Here is a 12,376-nt window from a genome sequence, read left to right on the forward strand (position 1 = left end):
GATGTGACATTTCATTCCACATGTGCTGCTCATTATGAAATCCATCAGAATCTGTAAACACCATTACTTGACCTATATCTTTTAACAACACCTTGTAATGGTACCGGTAATTACAGGGTGAGATTTTTATTTTGGAATGATTAATAATGTATTTTTCATGTTAATGTCCAATCATTCTTATGTTACAACAATACATTTGCATTATTGTGCAGCCCTTGTGAAAGTTTTGATCGTTGAAAGAATCTTGAACATTTTGCTGCATGTACCCTTCTTTCAGAAAGTGATTCACAGTTATCTGAGCTTGTTTGTCCAATTCTGACTCAAAATCCAGATGCAGTGACCCATGTCTGACAGCATACAAACACAGGGCACACACTTATCTTGTCTGCTGGACTGAGACAAGATCCTGCAGTGGTGAGTTTGTTGGTTTAGTGGCTCCCGAGTGCCATTAGTCCCAGTGTCTAACCAGACGAGTGGTCTGACTTCAACCAAACCAAACAGATTCCACATGAACTCCCCTTTAACCCAGTTTACAAAAGCCATATGATGACATTCACACAGTGCAGCAGTGATTAAATTCTTATTGTGATCTGATGGAAAACATCTGGGGGAAATCCTTGTGTTTCTCTTCATCTCCATGTGCACAAAGAAATTGCCTCTGCTTTTTGTTTAGGTTATTTGTTTATCTATCTGTTTTCCATCATTACTTAAAAAGGGTCGGTAGGGAATCCAGCCAAGAAGACAAATGCTGAATCAGCAGGGCGCAAGATGCTTTAATGTGAAGTTGTTTAAGAACACAATGGATGGAAAATGAAGCTCCATTGGTTCTAAATATGCCAATTGTTCTTTTGTCTTTGTTATTTTTGTTTTGCCTTTTATTGCAAAAAGATGAGCGCACTGAAATGAAAGTAGATGTTCCCTTTGTAATGAGCCTAAAACTGCAACAGATTTGGGACTACCGTTTCAGGGCGCTGGTCGCCTCCTAGCGGTGAAGATAGGTAATGCACACACACGTTCAGGTGAGCAAAGATAGATGCTGCAGCCTGGACACAAACTCTTTATCTTTTTTAACACTGGCGGATTGACTGCCACCTTAAAAGCTCGTCCTATTTGCCATGGCGCACTCACTCACACTCACGTACCTGTGTGCTGAGGCAAACTGAGAGACTGCAGAAGCGTTGATGTGTCCCGGTTCTGCTCCGCGCTGTCATCACCTTTGCTCAAACGTGAGTTCTGTAAGCAGAGGAAACGTACACGGGACTTAAGTTTTTTTTGTGTTGGAAAGTGATGCTAAGTCGGGGCAAGTGTTGACAGCTTTGTGAACTTTGTGCGTGTGCGTGCAGGAGCGAGGCACGGCGCGGTGACTTACTTGTCCGAGCGCAAACGAGCTTAGAAACAGAAAAAGATGGAAAATGATCCGTAACCGGTCCATGTCTGTATTTTTCCAACGCGTCTCCGGGCGTCAACAGTGCGGCCAGTCTTTTGCGTGTGCATGGGAATGATGCATCAATAATGTCTCAGTTGCGCGTCCCATTCATTCAGAAGCGCAGGACGCCGCCGGTAATCGCTCCAGCTGCAGTTCTCTCCAGCGCCAAGGCATTTTGTTTAATTCCCAGTGGATCGGATCGTGACAACGTCTCTCTCTCTTTCTCCCTGAATCAGCGCGCACACTTTGCACCTCTCTGCCTCTCTGCCCAGTGGCCCCCGCGAACCGATCTAACTCCCAGTGAAATCATGTGATTGTCTTAACTAGGGCTGAGTTTTTCCCTTGTAGTAAAAGCAAATCCGCATGAAAGTCGCACCGAGGCCGGTCTGCAGAGGAGCCTGTTGCTGGAAGGGGGAGGATAGTGGGTGCGTGTTTGGTGAGGGGGACTTGGGCTGGTAAATGCACCCAGCAGCCAATCACGTTTGACACCTGTGGCGCGTGACAAGGTGCGCGAATTCTCTGCAATTGCATTTGTTTGGCAACTGGAACTAAATATCAAACTACAACATAAGTAGATCACCATTTTACATGTTGTTGATTGGAAAATGCAATGTTGATCTAAAACGGCTTAGTAACATGGATGTTTTAAATGAACAGAATCAGAAAAGTTTTATTCCATTGTCGATGAACAGGATTCACAAACACAAAAATAGGAACTTACTTTGGTGATACGGTGCAACATAAAACAAGGGAACAATGATAAAACAACCTATATAAGTCAAAAGGAAAGACAATTTAATTATCTTATTATACTTGCTTAATACTTGAAATTGCTCCAAATTGACTTCCTGTTCAAAACAATATAACTAAGAAGCACTACGTCCAAATTAAATTAAATTATGGTTAAAGTGACAGGTGTTTGGAAGTGTTCATGAGTCCAACGGCAGAAAGAAACTGTTCTTGTGGCGGGAGGTTCTGGTCCGGATGGACCGTAGCCTCTTGCCTGAGGGGAGTGGCTCAAAAAGACCATGTCCAGGGTGAGATGGGTTGTATGTGATCCGACTTGCTGGTCCCAGAATCCTGGAGACGTACAGGTCCTGCAGAGATGGAAGTCTGCAGCCAATCACCTTCTCAGCAGAACGCACAATGCTCTGTAGTCTCTGTTTGTCCCTGGCTGTGGCTCCAGCGTACCACACGGTGATGGAGGAGGTGAGGATGGACTTGATGATGGCCGTGCAGAACTGCACCATCATCTGCTCTGGCAGCTTGGCTTTCCTCAGCTGCAGCAGGAAGTACATTCGGGCTGTGACTTTCCTGAGGTCCAGGATAATCTCCACTGTTTTCTGGACATTGAGCTCCAGGTTGTTGCCGCTGCACCAGGACGCCAGCCGGTCCACCTCCCTCCTGTAGACAGACTCATCCCCGTCCGAGATGAGCCCGATGAGGGTGGTGTCGTCCGCAAACTTGATCCTTTTCATAGAGTCGTGGCTGGAGGTGCAGCAGTTTGTGTACAAGGAGAAGAGCAGAGGAGAAAGTACACAGCCCTGTGGAGATCCTGTGCAGGTAGATTTGCTGGGGAAGTCATAATTGCGTCAATACCATTGAGATGATTTTGACTGTGCAATAATATTTTGAAGCCAACTGTCATAGACCAGATCAACAAATTCTGATTTCAGTAGCCAGAACTTGGACTTTGAAATGATACCCTGGAGCAGGAATAAGAAAATTGTGATCACTTTCAGAGTGAAATTTGACCTGTGACCCTTTACAATGCTGCTGCTCTCCCTGTGCTCTCCTCAGTGCTGCAGCTGGACTGATAGGAAGCGTGCCAACATTTCTTAACTCCCCAACTATCATTCATGGAAGTGCTGCCGAGAGTGGGAGCCAAAACGAATAATGTCTATTTGATTTTTAGCATGAGCATTTGTCGCCTCCACCCAAACAAACTAAGAAGCCAACACTAGGTGAAGTTTTTGAACATTGAAGAGATTCACCGTGAAAATGTTGGTCAAATGAGGGATATCAAATGGGGTCGGCCTTCCTCACAATGTAACACAATATGTGCAAAACAGTTCACGATAATATGCAAAATATCACATGTTTTAAAAGGAACAATTCATTTTCATTATATAAGATAATTATATGGCCCATAGTTTTTATTAGACAGGATAGTTCTAGCGTCAAATGGGGAGATGAATCTGTAAAGCAATAACAATTGCAATACTTAATAATGTCTCAAAAGCAGTAGTAATACTTTTGCATGTTTGTTTCACTAAAGTCATACAGGTGTGTGAAAGTGCACTTATATTGCTCACTATTGTTATTACCAAAGTAGCAGTGGTACGTAGTAGTTTCAGAATGGCTTTGTTTCTGCACATTTGAAGCCTTGATGATTTACACACAGGCTACATACCATGTCTACAGGCACATGTGGACTGGATTCTGCTCTTATGTTAAAAGACAGCAGAATGACAATGTGAACAGCAAGAAGTGAAGAGAGAGAAAGACGCTGAGGCAAATCTAGAAAATGGGATATGACTTGCTCTCGCATTCTTTAATTAGTGAAGCTCCTTAGAACCCAGAGGAGGCCAAGGTGTTCCAGGTGATCCGTTTTAACACGGTCTGCTTTACGTTACCTCAGTGCATCATGAATTAGTGCGGGGACAAACTAACACTAGATCGCTCAATCATTTTATACTAATATATCGTTTTGGTGATGGTAGTTTTAAGTCTGGGCTTTTTCAAAAACAACTTGATAATAAAAACAGGTCTAGGTCTCTGCTGGCCCGTTTCTTAAGAATGGCATTTTACCGAAAAAACAAAACAAAACAAAAACTAAACATTTTCATTTAATGTCTTTTATTTTGGAAAAATGGCCAAACTACAACTTTCTAATGTGTAAACTGTAAACTACATTTCTGAGTATGGTAACGATGACGGAACACCATAATAACAGTAAGTAAGTCTCTTTTAGCAACCGTATTTTCCGGACTATAAGTTGCACCAGCCAAAAAATGCATAATAGAGAAGAAAAAAACATAAGTTGCACTGGAGTATGAAATGCAGTTGCAAGTATGAAAATAACAAATAATATCACATATAAGTCGCTCTGGAGTACAAGTATAAGTATATAATTATAAAGTCGCACCCCGGCCAAAACTATGAAAAAAAGTGCAACTTATAGTCCGGAAAATATGGTACTTATCTATTAACCTAAATTAACTACATTATTTTGACCCATTATTGTAAAAAATTAATCACCTTTTGTTTATTCCCCCAAAAAACTTGGACAGAAATACAAATAATGCAACGTCAATGTCAGGACAGTGTCTGCGTGAGAACAATGTGCCCCATCACTAAAAGTGTAACATGTTCCAACTCACTTCCAGATTTCTGCTTTTTAATCCTGGATTTAATCAGTGATAAAATGGCATAATAGAGACAATTCGTCCCATATGCTCAGAGGCCCTGCAAATCTTTATAGAGGCAGCAGCTGCTCAAGTTATACGTTCCCTTTTCACATGTGGGGTTCAAACTTGATTTCTGCATCTAGATCGGACACAGAGATTCAAATAAAAACCCCTTATTTTCATCTAATTTTTTTGTCTCTCATTTAAATCTGATGTAATTCATTTTTCTAGTTCAGAACCAGTTTATTACACAGCTTTTGTGTGACAACTAATGGCAGGTGCACATATTAAAAGGGGAAGAATAAAGTACAATGTCCTTTTTAAATAATATACTGTAAAAAATACAACAAAAAAATGCCTAAAAAATCTGTTAATAAGTTAAAAGACAGTTCATTTTTAAAAGCAGACAGATCGCCTTGTAGGGAAGACCTCAAAACGCAAAGAATGCCCCCTGTTGTCCAAGGTGAGCAAACTGCGTGAGTGATTTGACCTCTGACCTCTGAGCTCCTGTATGTCTCTGCCTGTTCCGTCAGCTGCTCTATGCTTCTCTGTCAAATTTATAGGTTCGATCAGTTCAGTTTTTCACATATACTTTAGTATTTTTAGTCCTGATTTAGAAAAATTTTTAGGTCTCAGACTTGCCTTGGTGGTTCTAGGGGAGCCAAATAATTAACAAGATGGTCATTCATTCATGAAGTTTGAGAGCCACTGTAGAACGCTCTTCCTTGAACTACCTGCTCATGCTCAGTGTATTTGGGCTCAGAACATGCACAAACCCTTTTCATAATATTTATATGGTAAACATCTTTATTGTTATATTAGAACAATAAAAACCCTACACAAATAGTAGAGTAATTCAAGTGCACCAACTGCCAAACAACTGCATGCCGACTTTTAGATCTTTGTGGAAAAATTCCGCATAAGATGACTTAAGTAAAACAACATTGGTCTTACGGTTCGCATTTGCCTCCTTCACTCCAGGTAGTTTCCCCATCACAGCATTATTTAATTAGCTGTCCGTCAACAAAGCGATGTGTGTGTGGTTATTGGCCTGCCTGCCCTTTCCTTGCTCGGGGATTTATGTGCAAGCGTGTCTTTCAGTGCAGGTTTTAGTTAGGCCGTGCACATGCGAGCTACCACTGCCTGTGTGTATGAAGTCCATCGCAGCTGTAAAATTCCTCGGAGAGCATCACAGAGGGGAGGCTGATGGGAGCTGATGGGAGCTGACAGGGAGCGAGACGAAAGGGAGGCGGGATAGGACGGTGGAGGTGAGAGCCGAGCATGGGGCGGTGGACGTTGCCAACTTGTTTGATGATTGAAGATATAGTCTGGGTTTTTGCAGGACTGCGGCAGCTCTGTCGAAGATTACTGATGCCTCCATTTTTATTGATTTGAACCTCCCTGTATACCGGCACACATTGAATATATCAGCTTAAGCAGTTTCTCCTAAACCTTTGCAGATGGTGCACAAGTCCACCTTTCGGCCCACGTTGGAATCAAGCCCATTTGTCAACCCCGGGGTCTCCACTGGAAATTGTACAATGAAGATGTACAGTGCATTGATGATGTGGCAATGTAGAACTGGGGCAGTTGTTTTAGCTTTTTCCTGCATATTCCTGAGCTTCTACTTCAAGCAACATAGGCCTGAAGTAGTGCCATGATGACACAAACGCAAACACACTGTTGTTCAATGTAATTACACTAGAGGGTAAACCTTTGCATGAATGGATGAGAAACAAGGACATAAAAGAGAAACTGCATATCTCATTAACCAGTTTGAGGATTCAATCCACAATCTCCTTTTTGAGAAGAAGGAACACTATTGTTTCATTTCCATTTATTAGATACGAGCAGCACTCGAATACAATGCCACCAGTTTAAAATGATTGTTCCTCTTTAGCTTCAACTCAGTGACCCCATCCCTCTTGTCATAGTAGCCTCACATGTATGTGCACTTCATGAATGGGCCTGAGTCAAGTATTACAGTAGTGGGGGGGGGGCTCCAAGTTCATGTCAGGTCTCAGAACCCTGTTTAATTTGCTAATATTACCATTATATTTCCATCAGAATTGTTAGATACTAATATTCTCTAAATCTTTGGGAGAAATAATTTGCACACGCTCTTTTGCCAACGACTTTTTTGAAGAACAAGAAAAACATGTTCTCATCATAGTGTAAAACCGTGAAGACTTTTTTCTTTTTTTTAAAGAAATGGCATTCCTGACCTAAATTCCAGCTTTACCTTTGTTCAGTGTAAACATGCAGCTGCAGATGAAAAGAGAAGCTGAGGAAATTGTGCTAATTATTGTTGGTAGTTGGCTGTATTTGATCAGCGGGGCAGAAAGAACATCTTTAAAGGGCTAAAACTCAAAACAAAGTGGCCAGTCTTATGACACTCTGCAGGGGTGAGGCCCTGAAGCTCCTCAACCCTGTATTGTGTAATCAAGGCTTTTTAATCAAAGAATGAAAACTTAAACTGGACTGGAATGTTGCTATTTTTGAACATTGGCCAGAAAGACTGCAGCAACTAATAAGAATAATTTGAACTTATTGACTCTTAAAATAACTGTTAACTATTTGAATAATCTTTTGACCAAACTCTACTAATGAAAACCAAGACAGTGAAGTTATTAAATCAAAATGGCAGGAATAAACAATTTGCAATTCTCATAAATAATACACTTTATTTGTAAATGTTTGTATTTATGAGAAGGGTCTGAGGATGCTGGGACATTTGTCTAAGGACACGAGGGACATGGGATGCTGGGACATTTGTCAAAGGATACGAGGGACATGGGATGCTGGGACATTTGTCTAAGGACACGAGGGACATGGGATGCTGGGACATTTGTCTAAGGACACGAGGGACATGGGATGCTGGGACATTTGTCAAAAGACACGAGGGACACGGGATGCTGGGACATTTGTCTAAGGACACGGGGGACACGGGATGCTGGGACATTTGTCTAAGGACACGGGGGACACGGGATGCTGGGACATTTGTCTAAGGACACGGGGGACACAGGATGCTGGGACATTTGTTTAAGGACACAAGATGCCGTGACATTTGTCTAAGGACACGAGAAGCTGGGACATTTGCTTCAGGACTTTCTTCCTGTTCAAACATACACACTGATGTCTTGTAAAGGAGCGTGAGTTTGTCCATGTGAGTCTGTGTCAGCCATGCCACTGACACTGGTCTAAAGTGTTCCCCAACATCAGGGCTCCAGAGGTCAAAAGTACAGCAACAGCATTACATTATTTGAATTTCCTTTTGGTTCAACATTACCATTGTTTTTTTTATTTATTTTTTTTTCGTATAAAAGACAAGCTGAACTTGACTCAATTATGGAACAGGTTTACATTGAAATCCCACTGTCGCCATCCTTCAGCGAGCCAAACTTTCAGCACAGACCACCCAGGATCCTAAACACGCTGCTTGGGACTTAGAGTGCATTGCTTTATACAGTCAGAACCTTTGAGGGCAGCGAGACAAGCCAGTCACTTTTGACCAAAATGATCCTGATAGTTTCTTAAATGAGGAAAACATTAGTGAATGATTTGGTGTTGTGAAACTAAACGTGTGTATTTAATGCAGATTGATTATGTAAAGCAATTATACCAGTAATTAAATTCAGTTTCGATTAATCCTTTACCAACAAAAGGGAAAAGTCACTTTGCCCATTTTATTTTAGTGTGAGAAAGTCCTATTGGTTTGATGTGAAGACAACAACTGTCAGCCATCATTACAGGTCAGTTCCTCTGTCAGCATGTGTCCACATCAGGGACACAATATGTGGTTCTCAGTGGCACAACTAAAGCTTTATTTTTCTTGTCAAGTTCAAAGGTCCTGAGACTCAAGTGTCAGTGAACCTGAAAATGCCCATGTGGCAGCATAAGGGCTGCTTGACTTTGAACAAAAATAATTATTTGAGGTATTATTGAAATTATTTGAAACGGTAACAATTTGATAGATTGCATAAAACCATAAAAACATTTGATGTGGTCCCAGAAACAAACTTTTAGTTGTATAGTAAACTGTTGTGTTGCAGAGGCGTTGACTCCACCATTCTACAAATAACCCTGCAACAGAAAATACCTTCATGTGTTAATCTGAGGGTATGTCAATCCACGAATAATGAAGTGTCCAAATACTTTGCCAGGCAGACCTTTTAAGACGGATAGGTTTTAAGTAAAACAACTAAGCATTTGATCTTTTCCAGTCATAATTCACAGTATTTACTGAGTATATAATGAGAAATACAAAATTATAGCCTACTACAGCGTTGCATTCCTCAATAAAGCTCTGATTATGTGAGATTTTCTTTGTTGTCAGTCTTCAAATATTTTGAAAGACTGCACAAGTGCTAAACTCTGAAACTGATGACGTTTTGCTGACACCTGTCACACATTTTGTTTCCTGCTGTTGCCACCAGGGGTAGTCAAGTATCGTACATCAACGCCTTGTGTGATCCCAATTATTCAATTCACCCACAAATGAAAAACTACAAAGAAAGTAATATTTTAGTGCTGGGTGAGATTTTGTGGGAAAGTATCTAATATCACATGAATAGAGTGATGAAACCCACACACTCTTTGAGCTCAGTGGGGAAACCCCTGCACGGCTTTCCATAACTCACACATGCTTGGCCCAGGAGGTGAAAATTGCAGGGAAAGATGTCTTCCATTTCGGCTATAAAACTTGTGAACAGCTGGCCGTGGTGGCTCATACAAAGAGTCCTATAGATCCACAAGAGGCTTCCTGAAGAGGCACGTAGAGCTGCACTAAAATATAACCCACCACTGCATCCATCTAAGGTCAATAATCCACACAGTGAGCTGATCATATTCCGTTACTATCACGTTGACTGAGACACACAGCAGCCGTATGCGATTCAGACAACTAGGGCTGGCATCAAAAAATGAAACATATTGAACGACATCAATTGTAAAAATAAAAATAAAGAATGGCTTTCAATATTAATTTCCTCCCCATGATTAAAAAGAACCAAACATATCATTAACAATTTGAAATGACTCTCTCAATCTCTCAATTAACATCTATTAAATCCACCTCCCTAACCCACCAAATACTCTGTGTACTGCATTTACAGAGCAGACTACAGATTTGCAAAACCAAAAAATCTTTAAAAATACGCACATAACTCTTTAGTTCTAGTGTTTACTTCACGTGGGGTACATTTAATTCACATTTAATATGATAATAATATATGGGCCAGTCCTACAGTGCTGGTTCAGAGGCGGACTGTTTGTCTACTTCGTTCTACAATAAAACCTTATATATCCAATAAAGCTACATAGAGCAGTCGTTTTGTATCGCTAAAAGTCATTCATACCATTACATGAATATACATTATTGTTAATTTGTTTATGATAATGTAAATAATACAACATAAACAACAGTAGCTTTGAGTGCCCAAGTGGTAGAAAAGCACTAGATGACCGTAAATATAGTTTTATTAACACTTACGCTACATCTAATTATGTTTTTATTCATGCTAAATAATCAAAAGTTATTCTTGTACAGCCATACGAGTTCAAATGGTGTTTACATTGTGTGACTGTCCTTAACCATTTAAAAAACATCTTATATAGCATGATCATCATATAAATTAACACTTGATAGTGCATAACTGGGGTAAAACATTTGGTTTTCTTAAGGACGATCAAAAGTTATTCAACTCCCTTTCCTGTTCTATGTAGCAGTACATTTGTATTCAGTGTAATGTGTGTGGCCTGTACAGTATGTGCACTGCCTGTCAGATTTGGGGAAGCTTGTCTTATACGTGTGAATATACAAGTATGTTCATGCATAGACCTGCACCATACAAGCCACAAACAATACAGAGACACGGAGACACTGTGGCTCACATATTTCTGACAGTGTGTGGGTGAAAGAGCGACCTGTGTGGGGCCGGTGCCAACTTTGATCAAGACAAGAGGCTGACTGTGACACTTTGACACAAGTTCACTCTCCCCTTCCGAGCGAACAATGCCAAAACTAACACTAAACATGGCTTTGACCTGACACTCTACAGAAGGCTTATACAGTACAATATCTTCCGCCATCATTCATTTCTTTTTTCACTCGTGGCTGACAACTCAAGTGGAGAACAACATCTGACAAATGTGCATGTGGAAGGCACGCCATCTGAAAAATGTAATGTAATGTATGCAATCTGAAACTATTTAATTGTATAAAAGCAGAAGAAATATCCCGATGATATTGAGGCAATGCAGTTACAGTTCTACAACCCTGTAGGCGCATGGTGGCAGAGCGGTTAGTGCTCTCGCCTCCCAAGACCTTCTCCAGACCAACACCAAATGTACCAAAGACAACATTTTAGGACATGTTAGGCCAAATTGGCAAGTGAGTGTGTCTATGTCTCTGTGTTAACCCTGTCCAGGTTCCCCCCAGCCTTAAGTCACTGGGATAGGCTTCACCCGCAACCTCTACAAGTGGTAGAAAATGATTAAATAAAAATGTCTTTCAACATTAATTTCCTCAATTTAACCAATACAGATCATTGCCAGTTAACACAGAAATAGTAAAATTCCTTTATGCAAACACTGCCAGGCTTGAAGTGACGCACTGTTGTGAGTTTGATTCCCGGCTCCGACAATTTACTGCATGTCCTCCCTTCTCTTTCCTGTCTACTAAAGCATTTGGGCAAAAAAATCAAAAAAACAAATGATTGAAATGTATTAATTATACTTCTATTCTTTGCAAAGCACTTCATGCAATAAATAATACAGTGAGTATATGTTAATGATTGATTCATTAAATCAAGTTCAGTTTATTTGCCATTTGCAGAATATCAAAAATGACATTGAAAAAAAAAGGTGCGAGAAGTCAAAAGTACCCAGCCTTCATTCATTCATTCAAAGCAAACATTAATTAGATAAATAATAATTCATTGTTGATGACACAAAACATATTCTTACACGTGTGTATGAACTGTCCAATAATAACAAAAAGTTCTGTACTGGTTCAACGTCACACATTAGCAGACAAATGTCTCCCTCTAGTGGGAAGTAGCTGAAAATGGCATTCTGACATCCCCATACTATATGCAAGACTGGACAGAATAAACAAAGCAGGCAAGAGCAGTTTACACAAAATAAATGAAACAGATGTTTGTGTGACCCACTGGACATCTGTCTATCATGTGTGACAGTGTTTCTTCAACTGTAAGTGGCTTGTAGTGTATTTTAACATACAACACCTTTTGTGGCTACATTGGGAATCCATCCTTCTTGACTATTCTTGAGTTTCTCAATCAATTAGTGCTACTCTCTTTGACCTGGATCAATAGCCATCACTGAGAGGAGAAGATAAAAGAGACCAGTGAGATCATCTCCTGTAATCTCACATGGGAGAATGGAGACGCTTGTTCTAGTGGCCACTTGCATTGGATTTAGTCTATTCACCTCTTTCTTACATTAGTAAAAATATACAACATACATACATCTACCCTTACTGGTCTATGTATTTTTTGTGATTTGAAATATATTACAT

At 40.4% G+C, this 12,376-nt stretch overlaps 1 protein-coding gene across 1 annotated transcript in view; it reads right to left on the bottom strand.

Moving 5' to 3' along the window:
* The window catches only part of adamts16 (ADAM metallopeptidase with thrombospondin type 1 motif, 16), a 35,529-nt gene extending 33,717 nt beyond the window's left edge, over positions 1–1,812 (bottom strand). The window contains exons 1-2 of the mRNA XM_072460957.1: positions 1,370–1,812; positions 1,143–1,233 (exon numbers count right to left, since the gene is read on the bottom strand). Of these exons, the coding sequence (XP_072317058.1) occupies positions 1,143–1,233; positions 1,370–1,432 (154 nt within the window). The 5' untranslated portion in view covers positions 1,433–1,812. The remainder of the gene's footprint in view (positions 1–1,142; positions 1,234–1,369) is intronic.
* Between the last annotated feature and the right edge of the window lie 10,564 nt (positions 1,813–12,376).

This window comes from Eucyclogobius newberryi, unplaced genomic scaffold (assembly GCF_026437365.1).
Source record: "Eucyclogobius newberryi isolate DKJ021-1_F unplaced genomic scaffold, fEucNew1.0.hap1 SCAF_3, whole genome shotgun sequence".
NCBI lineage: Eukaryota > Metazoa > Chordata > Actinopteri > Gobiiformes > Gobiidae > Eucyclogobius > Eucyclogobius newberryi.